At 40.6% G+C, this 17,929-nt stretch overlaps 1 protein-coding gene across 3 annotated transcripts in view; it reads left to right on the top strand.

Moving 5' to 3' along the window:
* TOM1L1 (target of myb1 like 1 membrane trafficking protein) overlaps positions 1-17,929 on the top strand; it is a 54,050-nt gene that overhangs the window by 15,258 nt on the left and 20,863 nt on the right. For all 3 annotated transcript variants that reach the window (XR_009499688.1, XM_059908305.1, XM_059908304.1), the window contains exon 8: positions 17,111-17,244. Coding sequence is in view for 2 of the 3 variants with exons in the window: in XM_059908305.1 (XP_059764288.1) it covers positions 17,111-17,244 (134 nt within the window). In the remaining variant the exon portion in view is untranslated. The remainder of the gene's footprint in view (positions 1-17,110; positions 17,245-17,929) is intronic.

Consider the following 17,929-nt stretch of genomic DNA (forward strand, 5'->3'; position numbering starts at 1 on the left):
CAGGGGTGGGGGCAAGGAGAAAGGTGAGGGTTTTTGGAAAGGTTTAGATGGAGGCAGTGCTAAGGCTGTGGAGGAGCAAGTGGACCGTGCATTTGGACGTGTGTGGGCATGTGAAGGACCACGAGCAGCTCATTATGACTGGAGTGGGGGCCCTCCCAGACCCTTTTCTGTGTCTCTACATCCAGTGCACTTTTTCCTTCTAATGGTTTGTTCTAATTATCAATTTTAAATTTTAACACACACTTTAACACATAATTTTAGATGCAGTTAGAGGAAAAAAATCAGTTTCTAAATCTTTTTCTTCCCCCAAAAGTTAAGAAACTTATATTTTTACTTTTCTCTGATCCCCACTCCCCACTTCTCATGTTGTTGTTATCTTTCCTTTAAGTCCTTCGATTGTTAGTAAATAACATTTTTCTTGATTATTGCTTGTTTGGGAAACAGTAAATGGTGTAAAAATGTCCTTTTTCAACATCACCACCTGTATTTAACTGCTATCTCCTTAAATTGTTACTAGTGGTAAACTTTGAGTGTTCACATGTCCAAAGATGTCTTTTGGCTGCCATGTTAAGGGCTCGCAGTTTGGCCTAGTACAGAATTATTTTCCTTAAGTCCTTCAGAGATATTACTCCATTGTTCTTGCACCCAGTGGTGCTATTGAGAAGTATCATATTTTGTATTCTTGCACCTTTGTTTTATAATCGGTTTTTCTGGTTGTATTTGTGATTTCTCTTTACTTTAATGTTTCTGAAATTTCACTCTACTGTGTCTAGGGATATGTGTGCATGTATGTGCATATGTGTATTTACCTTACTTAACCTGCTTAGTATCAATACTTGATAGGCCTTTTGCCCTGTCAGCTTAAGTGTATTTTAGTTCTGGGAAATTCTCAGCTCTTATTTCAGATATTTCTTTTCTAGTATTCTTTCTATCTTTGTATGGAACATTATTTAGATGATGAAACTTTCAGTTATATTTTTCTTATCTCAACTTTTATATACGTTTTGTTTCTTCCTTCTTTTATGCTGTAGTTCTAGCAAAGCTTCTCCATTTTATGTATTATTTCTCTTAAATGTGAACATAAAGTCATGTGAAGATTGTCTCTTCGGCCCTCCTAATGAATGTTTTATTTCAACAATTTTTTATTTTAAAAATTTATTTCAATTTTTATAATAGTTCTTTCATGGATATGCTTTCCCCTTTTGTCTTTCTAAGGGTAGTAATTATTTTTAAAGGTGCTTTTCCATTTGCTCTGTGGATTCTCTTTCCTTGGGTACAAGTTCTTTTGTTCATCACCTCTTTCATTTCATTTCTCAAGTATTTGGATAGACTGGTGATAGTGAGCTTATTTTTGTTTGAGATCCCTGACAGCTGGTCTGCATTTCTGTGACCCAGCTTGCCCATGCCAAGTGGAAAACACTGTTACTGCAGCTTGTCCTTAGTACTATTTCTGAGTGTTTCTGTGTTTGCTGCTGTTTTCAGAGTACGTAGCATTGGCACGGGATGATGCTGGGTGGGTTATATTGGTAGCTGGTCTTCTGAGTTATATGCTTCCTATTTTTCCTAGTTGCTACCAGCAACTGGAAACAGTGCCCTATGTCTCTGTCCCAAGCATTGCTCCCACTTAGACACAGATGCTCCTGCCTCAGCTGTCTGGTCTCACATGGGGAGAGAGGCGTGAGCACAGGTTGTCTTGCCCAGTTGTCTCACTACTGTACTTCAGCTGTTTGTTAGCTGCCCCTCATACCATCTTCTTCTGGCTTCCGCGGTCTCTAGTCACGGAGCATCCTTCATTTCCTTCCATGTTCTGTGGCAATACTCATTGTGGGTGGTCCTGAGTGTCCTGGATTGTGCTTTCCTCTAATCCAGGGGTCAGCATGCTGTGGCCAGTGGGCTATGCAGGCTTCGGTTGTCTGTGAACTCTGAATGGGTTTTACATTTTTAAACGATTTAAAAAAAAAGAAAAGTCATTTCTCAAGCTATATCTTTGCAAGCCTACCTCCAGAGACCACGAGGGAGTCAGACACACCCCTCAAGGAACTCCTTGCCACCCCCCACCCACTATCAATGGATTTGAGTTTGTGGTTTCCCTCAGGTGCACAGAGGGTTTTAAACCACAGCTTGGGGGCATCAGGTTCCAGGAGAAGGTTGGCAAGATCTGGTCTGCACAGGTTATTGCGGACTTGATATGCCATGCCTGAGTGGGCTTAACCCAGGTGGCAGAAGGAAGCCATTAAAGGGATATAAGCTGAAGGACTGCATAACCAGATAAAACTTTAGAAAGATTCCTCTGGTGAACATTGAGATGACAAATTCTGGGGGAAGCAAGACACAACTCTTGGAAATAATTTAAGACAGCATTTCCTACTGGTCTTATGTTGTATACTATGTGGGGAATATGACATCTGTGGTCAAATAAGTTCCAAAACCAAGTGTTTACTGTACTTCTCCTCTTGGAGGGTCAAGAAGTCCATTAGTATAGTAAAGGCTCTAAGAGTCTTTTTTTATTGAAGTATAGTTGATTTACAATGTTGTGTTAGTTTCAGGTGTAGAGCAAAGTGACTTGGTTATATCAATACATATATATGTATATATCTATATTTTTTTTGATTCTTTTCCTTTATAGGTTATTACAAGATATTGAATATAGTTCCCTGTGCTATACAGTAAATCCTTATTATCTATTTTATATATAGTAGATATATTTTATATATCATCCTAATTTATCCCTCCCCTAAGCCCTTCCCCTTTGGTAACCATAAGTTTGTTTTCTACGTCTGTGAGTCTGTTTCTGTTTTGTAAATAAGTTCATTTGGACTATTTTTTAGATTCCACATATGAGTGATATCATATAATATTTGTCTTTCTCTGTCTGACTTCACTTAGTGTGATCATCTCTAGGTTGCTGCAAATAGCATTGTTTCATTCTTTTTTTTGGCTGAGTAGTATTCCATTGTGTATATATGTATATACCACATCTTCTTTATCCATTCATTTGTTGATGGACACTTAGGTTGCTTCCATGTCATGGATGTTATAAATAGTGCCGTTATGAACATTGGGGTGTGTATCTTTTTGAGTTAGAGCTTTCGTCTTTTCTGGATATATGCCCAGGAGTGGGATTGCTGGGTCGTATGGTTACTCTATTTTTAGTTTTGGAAGGAACCTCCATACTGTTTTTCCATAGTGGCTGTATGAGTTTACATTCCCACCAACAGTGTAGGAGGGTTCTATTTTCTCCATACCCTCTCCAGTATTTATTATTTGTAGATTTTTTGGTGGTGGCAATTCTGACCAGTGTGAGATGATACCTCATTGTAGCTTTGATTTGCATTTCTCTAATAATTAGCAATGTTGAGCATCTTTTCATGTGCCTATTGGCCAAATGTATGTCTTTTGATTGGGTTGTTTGTTTTTTTGTTATTGAGTTGTATGAGCTGTTTGTATATTTTGGGAATTAAGCCCTTGTTGGTCACATTGTTTGCAAAGATTTTCTCCCAGTCTGTAGGTTGTCTTTTTGTTTATGGTTTACTTTTCGGTGCAAAAGCTTGTAAGTTTGATTAGGTCTCATTTGTTTATTTCTATTGCCTTGGGAGACTGACCTAAGAAAACATTGCTGCAATTTACATCAGAGACTGTTTTGCTTATGTTCTCTTCTAGGAGTTTTATGGTGTCATGTCTTATGTTTAAGTCTTTAAGCCGTTTTGAGCTTATTTTTGTTTATGGTGTGAGGGAGTGTTCTAACTTCATTGATTTACATGTGACTGTCCAACTTTCCCAGCACTGCTTGCTGAAGAGACTGTCTTTTCTCCATTGTATATTCTTGCCTCCTTTGTCAAAGATTACCTGACTGTAGGTGTGGTGTGACCTATGTAGGTGTGACTGTGGGTTTATTTCTGGGCTCTCTATTCAGTTCCATTTATCTGTATGTCTGTTTTTGTGCCGATACCACACTGTTTCAGTTACTGTCGCTCTGTAGTATTGTCTGAAGTCTCCAAGGGTTATGCCTCCAGCTTTGTTCTTTTTCCTCAGGATTGCTTTGGCAATTCTGTGTCTCTTGTGGCTCTGTATAAATTTTAGGGTTATTTGTTCTAATTTTGTGACAAATGTTATGGGTAATTTGATAGGGATCACATTAAATCTGTGGATTGCTTTAAGTAGTATGGCCATTTTAACTATATTAATTCTTCCAATCCAAGAACATGTGATATCTTTCCATTTCATTGAATCATCTTCGATTTCTTTTATCAGTGTTTTATAGTTCTCAGCATATAAGTCTTTCATCTCCTTGGTTAGGCTTATTCCTAAGTATTTTTTTTTTTGATGCAATTTTAAACAGTATTTTTTTTTACTTTCCCTTTCTGATATTTCATTGTTAGTGAAAGAAATGCAACAGATTTCTGTGTATTAGTCTTGTATCCTGCTACCTTGCTGAAGTCATTTATCAGTTTTAATAGTTTTTGTGTGGAGTCTTTAGGGTTTTCTATATAGATATCCTATTGTCCACATATGACAGTTTTACCTCTTCTCTTGCTATTTGGATACATTTTATTTCTTTTTTTTGTCTGATTGCTCTGGCTGTGACTTCCAATACTGTGTTGAATAGAAGTGGTGAGAGTGGGCATCCTAGTCTTGTTCCAGAATTTATTGGGAAGGCTTTCAGCTTTTCACCATTTAGTATTATGTTGGCTGTGGGTTTGTCATAAATGGCTTTTATAATGTTGAGATATGTTCCCTCTCTACACGCTTTGGCAAGAGTTTTTATTATGAATGGATGTTGAATTTTATCAAATGCTTTTTCTGCATCTGTTGAGATGATCATGTGGTTTTTGTCTTTTGTTGATGTGGTGTATCACATTGACTGATTTGCATATGTTGAACCATCCTTGTGAGCCTGGGATGAATCCAACTTGATCATGGTATATGATGCTTTTCATGTGTTGTTGGATTTTGTTTGCTAATATTTTGTTGAGGATTTTTGCATCTGTACAAAGAGTCTTTAACCCAAAATTTATAGACTTTTTGACTAAAGAATCTCTATTTGCTAAGTATCTGTTAATATCCTATAGAACATCAGAGTAATATGCATTGAGAAATAAATCAGTATTTTGGATCAGTGGTTTTAAGTATATTATTTTTAAGATATTTTACTTAGGAACGTTATATCATTTTGCTAATGATTCTTATGGTTCCTGGCCTTGGGCAAGTCATTTACTATCATTGGACTTAGTTTCTATATATATAAAATGAAGAGCTAAGATAAGAGCTTAGCTCTTCATTTATACATCCAAGTTATGAGGAGATTAAAAAGAAAATTAATCATAGAGTTCCTATGTAGTAATCCCTTTTTAAAAATCCACAATCGAAGGCATTCACAGATATAAATTTTGTGACTCATGATGTTAACAAGCATGTTAAACTAAAATCTAAAAAGTAAATATCAAAGTAAAAGGGTATGTGGCAGATAATATTTTTCAAAAATGGACATGGCAATATTCCTAGTTCCACACAGTCTTCCCAGCCTTTCAGAGCTCTCAAATGAAGTGATAGGATTTTTCTCTCATGTTTTTATCCATCTGTGGCAAACAATCAATCCTTCAGTAAAATGTACACTGAAACATCCCATTCAAATATGTGAATCCAGTTTTATTTGATGCCATCCTGGAGTGCACTGAAATGCCTCTTTGTGTCCAAGTCTTCGGGTGCAGATGTTTGGTTGAATTTTGCAAGGATAATGCTGATTTGCTGGTTGCTGTTTTGATGCCAGAGCTTAGGGCTGTGTGTTGCCTTGAATAATAAAGAGACTTGGGCTGTAAATCAACATTAGAACACTACTCATGGCCAATTCAAGTTGAATGGTTCTGGCCCCAGGTCAATTTGTTTATGGAGCCTATTGAATGTATAACTTTATTTTTCTCTCTTAATGCTTTTTGTTAGTAACAGATAGAGAGCTGGTATGGGGAGCACTGTTTTTAAATTCTTTTGACAGGTATTTGAACTTTTTCTTGTAATCTAAATAACCTCATAAAAGAAAACTGTTTCTCTACTCACAACACTACAGACACCAGGTCTGAAGTTTTTTCCCTCACAGTAAATCTTTCTGGCACTAGCTACCCAGAGATAGCACAGACCCCACATGTTAAGAGGCTTAGTCCCACAAGACTGCCCCCACTTCAGACGCCAATCACAAGTAGCGGGTCCCCAGGTTACCCACACTTCTGTCCCATTTTGGCTACAAATCAAATTGGGGGTCCCCGTGATCCCCTCCTCAGGTTTAGTAATTCGCTAGGATGGCTCACAGAATCCAGGGAAACACATTACTTACTATTACCAGTTCATTATAAAGGATACAGATGATAGCCAGATGAAGACGTCAAGTGAAAAAATGCACAACCTAAAAGTTTTTTGTTTTTTGTTTTTTTTTGCTGTGCTGGGTTTTCATAGCAGGCTTCTCTAGTTGTGGCACGCATGCTCCAGAGTGCGTGGGCTCAGTAGTTGTGGTGTGTGGGCTCTTTAGTTGTGGTGCGTGGGTTTAGTTGCCCCACAGCATGTGGGATCTGAGTTCCCTGATCAGGGATCGAACCCGCATCCCCTGCATTGGAAGGTAGATTCTTAACCACTGGACTACGACGGAAGTCCCTAAAAGTTTTGAATTATGTTTTATTCGGTGGACAAAACTGAAGACTTAAGCCCAGGACACAGCCTCTCAGATAGCTCTAAGGTACTACTCTGAAGAAGCAAGGGAGGAGCCAGGATATATAGGAGTTTTTCTTAACAAAGACCAGGTAGTTGGAATATCAAAAGATTACTGTTAATGAAAGAAAACCAGATATCTCAAGTTAAAGAATTTAGTGCTTTTCTATGTTTGCACAGATAACAGGAGTCTGGGCTCACTGAAGTCATTCCTTTGATATACACCTCAGCTATCTGGGGCCAGCATCCTGTGCTTTCTCATCCTCACTTTCCTCAGGGTACACTCTTGGTGGGTGGCTGCAGAGGCTGACTGCTAGATGGTGGGCATCCTGTTTCTATCTTGAGTTCCTTCAGGGCTCACCATCAGGGAGGCTGTAATGTGATGGCTTGATGGCTGCAACATCCTTTGTTTACTGATATGGCAGGTGACATTTTTTCGTTGTTGACAAAGAATACGTGCAGCAAGGTCTGGAAGGGTCCCAAGCACAGGAGCTTCTGTCCCTGTGGAGTTGGAGTTCACCACCTTCCCAGCATCTGAATGTGTTCACCACCTAGAAGCTCTCTGAATCCAGTAGTTTAGGGTTTTATAGAGATTCCATTACAGAGGCATGATTTATTTAATCATTGGCCATTGGTGATTGACTCAACCCCCAGTCCCTCTCCCCTTCCTGGAGGTTGCAAGTTTCAACCTTCTAATCACAAGGTTGGTTCCTCTGGCAGCCAGCCCCCATCCTCCAAGAATCACCTCATTAGCATAAACTCAGGCTTGGTTGAAAGGGGCTTCTTATCAATAACAAAAGATGCTTCTCTCATCCTACTGCTCTGGAAATTCCCAGGGTTTTAGAAGCTCTGTGCTAGGAACTGGGGATGAGGACCAAATATATATTTCTTCTATCACAATATGCTGTCCCACTATGGTCAATCTAAAATAATGTGATGGAATCTAAAAATGAAACCAGCAAAGATAGACTATGGAGAAATAAAGTAATTCTTTAGTTTGTACTTTTTCAGAGGTTTTCTCACAACTGTGTAAACCAGCGGTCTCCAATGTTTTTGGCACCAGGGACCGGTTTCATGGAAGGCAATTTTTCCAGGGACTGGGGCTGGTGGGGGGATGGTTTCGGGATGATTCAAGCACGTTACATTTATTGTGCACTTTATTTCTATTATTATTACATTGTAATATATAATGAAATAATTATACAACTCACCATAATGCAGAATCAGTGGGAGCCCTGAGCTTGTTTTCACTTGCCACTCACTGATAGGGTTTTGATATGATTCTGCAAGCAATTGATTTATTATGGTCTCTGTGCAGCCAAACCTCTCTGCTAATGATAATCTGTATTTGCAGCCACTCACCTGCGCTAGCATCACTGCCTCAGCTACACCTCAGATCATCAGGCATTAGATTCTCATACAGAGTGGGCAACCTAGATCCCTCGCATGCGCAGTTCACAGTAGGGTTCGCACTCCTATGAGAATCTAATGCCGCCACTGATCTGACAGGAGGCGGAGCTCAGGCAGTAACACGAGCGATGGGTTGTGAGCGATGGGGAGCAGCTGTAAATACAGATGAAGCTTCGCTCATTTGCCCGCTGCTCACCTCCTGCTGTGCGGCCCAGATCCTAACAGGCCACAGACCGGTACCAGTCTGTGGCCTGGGGGTTGGGGACCCCTGGTCCTGGTGTAAAATCTACAGATTAGTGGAGTTAGGGCCCCCAGATAACGCTGGCTTCCTGCCTAGCTTCCCCATGTAACCGCAGGGGCTTTTGGAGGCTTCAGCATGAGCCTGGTGGGGGGTTATCAGAGTTGGGGTAGTGGGCAAGGTGGGAGGCATTGAGGGCCCCGAAGCATTACAGGGCATACAGAGTTTATCTGTAAAGAAGTACTAAAAGTATCTGAAATCCACTGTGATAGTTGTGAAACAGACACTGTTTTTTCCCCAAACTAGCTAATAACCACTTTTTTTCTTTTAGCTTGTTAAAATAATTTACCTCCTCTTCCCCAAACCCCTTTGAAATGACAGACAAAATATGAAAATAAGACTAAATTCCAAGGATTACAGGAGAGCCTAGACAGACTATCAGGGGACCAGAAGAGTGAGAATATTCAGAGTCCAGTAATGTAGGTGGGATCAGCCAACTGAGGTACACACAGCCCCAGGAGAAAGAGACCCTTACACTGTGACTTTCCTCAGAAGAAGCCTATAGTAACCTCAGAATCAGAGTAAGATTGGATGGGCCTTAGGCACTCACATGGACATGAGTCTGTCTTCTGCTGTCCCAGCACTGTACCTCCAGGAGCAGGGAACTTCCAGTGTCACTAATAAGACCAGAGAAAAAGGACTTCAAATAACTTGTGGTTTCCAAGAGAACATGGGACCTCAGCAGTCAGAAGAAAAAAGAAAAACACTCACTAGGGTTTTTAAACTTTGAAGGCAGAGGGTCTCATCCCTAGAGATGGTAATGCAGAAAGGCTGTTAGAATTCTCAGGAAGAATACGTAGTTTCCTTCTCTCCCTCCAAAGGTGAGGCTTCTCCTTCTCCTTGCCATTTTCCTTTGTGGGGCTGAGCTGCTTTTTCTAACTTTTTAACTTATATAACAAAAGGAAAACTTTGTTTTTTGTACTACTCACAACCAGCACTTCTGACACCAAATGTATGGGTTTTTTTGCCCACACTGACTGATTCTCTGATGCCAGCTGGGTGTCTTAAAATTAAATTCAATTCTGACATTAAGTACCCAGAGTTAGCATCAGATCCCACAGGTTAAGGGCTCGGTCCCACAAGGCTGCCCCACTTCAGATGCCCTTTGCAAGTTTAAGTCTCCCATACTTCTGACCAACAGGCTATAAACCGGGGGTTCCCACAACCCTCTCCTCAGGTTTGATAATTTGTGTGAATGGCTCACAGAACTCAAGGAGACAATTACTTATATTTACTGGTTTGTTATAAAGGATGTTGCAAAGGATGCAGATGAAAAGCCAGGTGAAGAGGTACAAAGGGTGAGGTCTAGAAGGGTCCCAAACACTGAAGCTTCTGTCCCTGTGGAGTTGAGGTGCACCCCCGTCCCAGCACATGGGTATGTTCACCAACTGGAAGCCCTCTGAACCCCAAAGTTTATGGATTTTTATGGAGGCTTCATCAAGTGGGCATGATCAATTAACTCTCATCTCCAGCCTCCCTTCCATACTTGGAGGATGGAGGATAGGGCTAAAAGTTCCAAGCTTCTAATCATGTTTTAGTCTTTCTGTTGACCAGCCCCCATCCAGGAGCCCATCAAGAGTTGCCTCATCAGAACAAAAGATGCTCCTATCACCTGGGAAGTTCCAAGGGATTTAGGAACTCTGTCAGCACTGGGGGGCAAAGATCAATATGTATATTTCTTATTTCGTATATAGGTCGTAGCCATTCAGATGTCCCAGCTGCATCTCAGTACCTTGTTCGGGCCCCAGGCTTTGTCTCCTGCCTCTCAGGGTTATTAGAGATTGACAGATGGGTGCCTTTCGGGCCCTTGTGCCTTTATTGCCTCTCATATCTTTGGATCCTATTTGGATTTAGCCTTTGAGGACTTCTTATGCTTCCTTGAAAGTTTAGGCATGCACATTAAAATATTTTTAAATTGTATCCAATATTTTTAGGTATTTTGTTGTCAAAAATATTTTCAGGATATTGAGTACAGTGCTGTGTTGAAAATCAAGAACTATATAGCTTTTTTTTCTTTAATTGAGGTAAAATTCACGTAACATTAATAAAAATGTTAAAACATTTTAAAACATAAACATTAAATTTTATGTTAAAACATAAAATTAATCATTTTAAAGTTTACAGTTTAAAGTGTACAATTTAGTGGAATTCATGTTCACAGTGTAGCCATTTCCTCTATTTAGTTCCAAAACATTTTCATCATCCCCAAAGGAAACCCTATACCCATTAAGCAGTCTCTCCCCCTTCCTGTCTTTGCCCAGTCTCAGGCAACCAGCTATCTGCTTTCTCTTTCTGTGTATTCATTTACCTATTCTGAATATTTCATATAAATGGAATCATAAAATATGATTCTTTCACTTACTATAATGTTTTCAAGTTTCAACCATGCTGTAGCACATTTTATGGCCCAGTATTCCATTATATGGGTATACTATATTTTATTTATTTATTTACTTATTAGTTGATGGACATTTGAGTTGTTTCTACCTTTTGGCTATTGTGAATAGCTGCTGTGAACATTCATGTATAAGTTTTTGTTTGCATACCTATGGTCTTTTGAGTATATACCTCAGAGTCGCATCACTAGGTCATATAGAAACTCTATGTTTAACTTTCTGAGGAACTGCCAAACTTTTTTCCACAGTGGCTGCACCATTTTACATTCCCACCAGCAACACACAGGGTTTCAATTTCTCCACTTCCTTGCCAACACTTGTGGTTTTCTGGAGTTTTTTTAGCTACGTAGTAGGTGTGAAGTGGTATCTCACTATAGTTTTGATTTGCGTTTCCCTAATGACTAATGATATTGAGCATCTCTATAGCTTTCTAAAAGGGAGACCAGATCATGTTGTTCCTTGCTGGAAACCCTCCAGTGGCTTCCCATTACACTTGGAATAAAACCCAACTTTCTTACTCTGGCCACAAAACCTCTCCCAGTCTGCTCCTGCCCACCTTTCCTTCCATAGCGCATGTGTCCTCAGTCCAGCCACAGCGACCACCTTCCTATTCCCTGGACACACTGAGTTCGTTCTTGTCGGGGAGCTGTTTCACCCTTGACTCTCATGCTTCCCCTGTCTTCTAATGGCCAGCTTTTTCTCATCATTCCAACTTAATATGTTACCTCCTCGGAGGGGTCTTCACTGGCTCCCCAGTCTAAAGTCAGCACTTTCTTTTTCACCCCCTTTTCATTCTCTGCCCAGCACACTGATGCTTTTCCTGCATGTTTGTGCAGCTGTCATTGCCTTCTAGAATGGATGCTTCACCGGCTTGTCCTGTTTACTGCTCAGGTTCCGCTCCCAGAGCAGTGCTGCACAATGTAATCATTCAACAAAAATATCTTTAATAAATTAATGGATTTTTCCCTTGATTTTATGTGGTTTAAAATTAAAATCTTGGGACTTCCCTGATGGCACAGCAGTTAAGAATCTGCTTGCCAATGCAGGGGACACGGGTTCGATCCCTGGTCCGGGAAGTTCCCACATGCCGTGGAGCAACTAAGCCCGTGTGCCACAACTACTGAGCCTGTGCTCTAGAGGCTGCAAGCTACAACTACTGAGCCCGCGTGCCACAGCTACTGAAGCCCGTGTGCCTAGATCCTGTGCTCCGCAACAAGAGAAGCCACTTCAATGAGAAGCCTGCGCACCGCGACGAAGAGTAGCCCCCACTCGCTGCCAACTAGAGAAAGCCAGTGCGCAGCAACGAAGACCCAATGCAGCCAAAATTAATTAATTAATTTAAAAAATAAAATCTTTATCCTTGGTATCAGTTAGAGATTTTCCCTTCATTTATCTTTTTCAGTTATATGGCTGGTTGTCCAAATAACATTTAGTAACAATTTATACCTTCTCCACTGATTTCAAATACCTCTTGTATCATATTCTATATTCTAATGCAAGGATGTCTTTCCAGAGGCTGTCCTCTTGGTTTGATCTGTTTGTCTATCCCTGTGTTGGTATCATACTATTTAAATTGCTCTGTTTTCATGCCTTTTAGGGCTTATCAGTGAAACAGATGGCATGCTCCATTTGGGTAATTTGAAAAGAATTTAATCAAGGTACTGTTTATTTAGTGAGATACCACAGGGTTCAGAGAAACCACAGGAGCAAGTTTGTTACCCTGGCCTATTAGCTAATACCCCTAGGCATAAATAGGCAAGAAGAAACTTTTGCCAGAACTCAGTGGGCAGAATATGAGGAAGGCAGCCTTGAGAGTAGTGGTGCCTTTGGTGGAAAGAATGAAGATAATAAATATCCAGACCTCACTCTCCTTCGCCCTCCCATTTCCTCCCTGTGCATCCTGTGGGTTGAACCCAGTCAAAAGCTAGAGGGCAGGGGACCTGGTGGTATGCCCGCTACAGGCCAGCCCCCAGGGCACACAGCAGGGTAGAGAGTATGGATGGTGGATCTGGAAGGCAAAAGAAAGGTGTGCAACCGGTAGGAAAAGTCTCCGCTCAAAAATTTCTCGGCTCTTCTTGTACATATACTTTACCAGTGATCACAGTCTTATATGCAGTTTGTTAACATTAAAAGCATTTCCTGTTTTGTCTGTTGGCGCATACCTTCTGGCAGCTGTTCTGTGTATTTGAAATGCGTTGTCTGTTTCCTTCTGTCTGAAATCTGGTATACTTATTTGGAATCCCCTGTCTGTTCCTCCGATCTGTGCCGAGCGGTTAGATCCCGAAGCCCTCCTTATTCTCAGAGCTCCTTTCTCTTTGTTAGATTCTTAGGCAATAAAACTATTTTGGTGAAAGACACCTTTCCCAACCACTGTGTTGCTCCTGGACTTTGAACTTCATTAGGGGCAGAGACAGGATTTCTTTTAGCTTGCCAGAGTGGTGTGCGAAGATTCTGAGGCCACATCTAGTCTAATGAGTGTTGCGATGAGTTAAAAGTATCTGTTCTGGTCACAGTAATGAAATGTTGCTGCACGTTCTTGCATTTGCTTTCTAGGCGTTGTGTACTTGTCTCTGAATCACCTTACTCTTACCTTGAGTGGCTCACCACCCATTTTAGTCTTGTTTTTGCCTAGACGCAGTAGGACAATGAAAGAAGAGAATGTTTTAGTCTTCTGTAGAATAAAGTGAGCTCCAATTTTGAAAGCACAACTAGAAAAAGCCTTACTCTAACTTATTAGAGACGTTTCAAATCATGTGAATCTAAAATTTGGTCCTGTGAGAATAATTGGTAACCAGTTGAGAAAAAAAACCTGAGAGTAAAATAAAAAGTCATCTGCCCTGACCGCTCTTACTGTCTTTCCCATTCGGAGACTTGTAAGGTGTTAAGAGTGGAAGGGACTTTCAATGCGTTCTATCCAGTATAGCACTTGTTTCTCATTTTGAACCCAGGACTGACTTTCTAGCATAGGTGGCTAACCTATTGTCTGTTCATGTGGGTATATATTAGCTCCTGAGCTAGAGTGGAAGCAACTTGAAGGCAGTAACCAAGACCTCTACTTTTAAATCCATACAACTATGCACATTTAGAGTATATGTTTTGTGCACTGAGTGAGCTTATCAAATGTCTGTTAAATTGAATAGATTGATTCTCTGTTGAAGAATTAATGATTGAGGGCAAAAGAAGGGCTAAGGAGTTACTGAAGATGTTTACAATATTTAGTTGGGAAAAAGAGTTGGAAGTTAATGATTTTCTGGAGGATTATGTTAACAGGTAACTTGTCATTCATTCAACAGAGGCCTGTAAAAGAAAGAAGAAACTGTATGAGCAAGTTATGCTGAGGAATGTTTGGTTTCAGGGTGAGTGGGGGCAGTTTTGGTTTTGAGTATATAGGGACGTTCTCGGGGTCTCTTGCTATCTTGGTAGGAGGTCCTGGGAGAGAGGAGATGTGTAATAGCAGTAGTGCCAGACGTATTATTTCCAGAGAAGGCTGTTAAGCAAACACATTTCTTCCTGTTATTACTTTTTCAAGGGATATGTTCAGATACTTTTGTTTTTCCTTTGATTGAGTTGCCCTGTGTTGGTGAATGTGGGACAATTGCAGTTGAAGTTGAAAGTGTGGAAGAATCTTCTTCCTCAATTCCTGAATGCTCTGCGAAAGAGTGGGAGCCATCTGGATGTCAGAAGAGGAAGCTCTTAATGAGCTCCTTTTTGTTTTGCTCCAAAGACTTTTGAATTGATTGTTAGAATCACTTTAGCTCAGAAGCCTGCCTGGGCTTTGATATGGTGTAAAGGGAGGCGATTCCAGGGCCTCTGTGATGGGCATATGCACCAGCAGCTGTTCCTCCGTATTTTAACTCGTGCCCCCTTGCTCCCCACATCCACAGCCCTGCAGGTGCCTGCTGTGGTGAACTTCTGACCCATCCTTTTGGTCCATGGTACTTGATCTGTGCTGTTTCCAGGTGGCTTGGCCCTCCTCTGAGACAGATATCAATTGCAAAGATCAGAGTGGGCTGGCTTTTGAAGAGGTTTTTCAAATTCTGTTTTGCAAACCTGCTGAGAAATGTGGTGCTTCTTTCATGTTTCCATTCCATCTGTCTCTTGAGAGGGCAAAGGGACAGTCTTCATGTGACCGGGGGCTGTTGGTGTTGGCTGCAAATTCATTTCAAATTACTTTCTACATTTTTGTCACAGGCATCTAACAGCCATTGTATTTCCTTGATCTTGACATTGTTCTAGCCTGTACACTAACGCAGAACAGAGGCAAAGTTCTCGTTCATCATGGGGTTATAACCAAATGCTTCTTAGTTTTTTCCTTTTTTAAAAAAAAAAAAAATTATTTATTTATTTAGGCTGTACCGGGTCTTAGTTGCGACATGCAGACTTCTTAGTTGTGGCATGCATGCCGGATCTAGTTCCGTGACCAGGGATCGAACCCAGGCCCCCTGCATTGGGAGCGCAGAGTCTTACCCACTGGACCACCAGGGAAGTCCCAGGAATGTATAATATTAGTTTGCTAGTTAAGCTGCTAGTGACACCTCCTTAGGCAACCATAATACATTCATTGACTACCCTGTATGCCATACGTGGGTTTCAACTGCATCATTTTCTATTCTAACAACAACCCTATAAGATGGTTGTTATCCTTGTTTTATAGATAAAAAAGTAAACTGAGGCTAAGTTTTAGCCAAATGCCGTATCAGGTATGTAGATGGGAGAGACCTTTGGTCCACTGAGTCTAAAGTCTTTTCTCTTTGTGCTCTACCAGGGGATCATAAGTGACTCAAATTTAGCAACTACCTGACTTCGTTTTACTAGGATATGGCCACACCCATTTGTTTACATATTGTCTGTGGTTACTTTCACCATGGCAGAGTTGGGTAGTTGCAACACAGGCTTTGTGGCCTGCAAAGCAGAAAATATTTAATATCTGGACCTTTAAGAAAAAGTTTGCCAACTGCTGCAGATAGTGACCACATCATTAGGAACCGGGACAGTTTTTCTGGTTGCACAATGCGAGTATGAAAACCTAGAGTCTGTCATCTGTCTGTCTCACTTTTTTTTTTTCCTTTCCCTTTTCTTCTGTCTTCTAAATACTTTTGTTAAGATTTTGTGGAGGTATGGTAGCCTTTATCTCTGAGTCTAAATGCCAGCTAGTAGTGGTTTGATTTATTTATTTAGAGATTTCCTGTTGGAAATCTTGTGATAGATTGTTTGAGATTCTAAATGGTTTTGTGAAGTGTAAGTTTTTCAGCAGGTGTGTCTTTTTTTTTTTTTTAGGTCTGTCTTTCTTGAGGGAAAAGATCAGATAATGTAATAGTGCTATGATTTAGCAAGTTCTGCTGCTTTCATTTTGAAAGGGGAGCTTCCCTGTGTTCTTGCCTGATGTTAATGTATTATTACATGGACAAATTCTAGCCAGAGTGGGTTTGAAGGAATATTAATACCAGTTTTATGCTCCTCAGGCTTACTGGAGGTGTGCCTAAGAGAAAGTAAGCTGTAAGATAGCAGTTCTCAAATATCAGTGTACATAAGAAACACTTTGAGATGCTTGTTAAAAAATGTAAATTCCCAAACTCTCAGCCTAGGCAATTCTGAATCAGTAGGTCAGCTGTAGGTGCCTCTGATGCTTATGAGAAAAAGCTGGTTTGGGGAGTGGAGTCTTGTGTAATACAGTGATTCCAGGCAGTCCAAATAAAAATGGCGTTGATGACTAGTTTTTTAATCCTGCTTCAGTTTACCTTGGAATGTGATGTTGTAACTATAAACGTTACATGTTTAAGTAAAACATAATAAGAAAATTATACTGCTATAATTGCATTTTAACTACTTCTTTCTTCTATTACCACAAATAACAACAATAGCATTTTATGTTTTCTGTAGTGCTTTATAGTTATATAGTTCCTCATTGTACACATCTCATTTGATTTTCTGTCACTCCTTGAGGTAGATGTGTCAAGTAGTATAGTTTTCACTTGTCAAGTGAGTAAACAGATTTAGAAAACAAGTGATTTTTTTTTTTCCTAACACAGCACAGCTAATAAGTAGTAAACCTAGAATTCCTGTACACCACTTATGATTTCTAGTCCAGCATTACATGCAATGTACATTCTTGTCCTTACAATGCCTATTTTGATTTTTAGAGGAAAATATTGTTCCGATATCCTTCATAGAGAAAGGATGAGCTGCCCACAGTTAAATACTTTGGTAATCTCCCACAGGTGACTCAGTGTGGGGGTGGTCACAGTAGTATACAGATGGGCAAATCAGTTGTTTTTTTAGCATGGAAGAAGAAATCTCTCTCCTTCTTTGACAGAAACTTCATAAGACAGGTCGGGAGATGCAGGAGAGGATCATGGACCTGCTCGTGGTGGTGGAGAATGAAGATGTCACTGTTGAGCTAATTCAGGTGAACGAGGATTTGAATAACGCCATCCTTGGATATGAGAGGTGAGCAGTGGCACACCGTCTCCGACCCTCCTCCAGTGCTAGTTTAACCTCCAGGTACTCAGGGTTCTTAGAGTGCCTGCAGGTGAGCACTCAGAAAGATCAGGAACAAGTTCTGGGCACGGCCGCCTTCCTCCCAAGATAGGGAGTCCTGGTCCTGCTCTTCTGGGAGTGTGTGATATGGCTTGCAGGAAGGAGCGTGTCCCTGAGCAGTGTGAGGGGCATTCATGGGCAGTGTAAGCAATGCTCACGAACTGCCCTGGGAGCAGGGCCTGGATCTTAATCACGGAATGTTGTCCGCACTGAGCACATCGTAAGCTCTCAAATAGACCAATGCCATAAAACGAAGCGTCGTAGTGAAAGTGAGGTTTACCCTAAATTTGAGGTGGAGAACAACATGGAAATGGTAAAGAGAGGAGAGGAGGATATTTATATGGAGAAAATAGTCTACACAAAACCAGAGTAGCCAGTGAGGCTGATCTGTATATGAACACAGATTTTTTTTCTAAATTCTGTTCAGAAAAGTATGAAGGCAAAAATTTTAAATACAGTCATCCCCTGATCTCTGTAGGGGATTGTTTCCAGGAACCCCCCCAAGGATACCAAAATCCACAGATGCTCAAGCCCTTTATGTAAAATAGTGTAGTATTTGCATATAACCTATGCACATCCTCCTGTACACTTTAAA

This window comes from Balaenoptera ricei, chromosome 20, assembly GCF_028023285.1.
Source record: "Balaenoptera ricei isolate mBalRic1 chromosome 20, mBalRic1.hap2, whole genome shotgun sequence".
NCBI classification, from domain to species: Eukaryota; Metazoa; Chordata; class Mammalia; order Artiodactyla; family Balaenopteridae; genus Balaenoptera; species Balaenoptera ricei.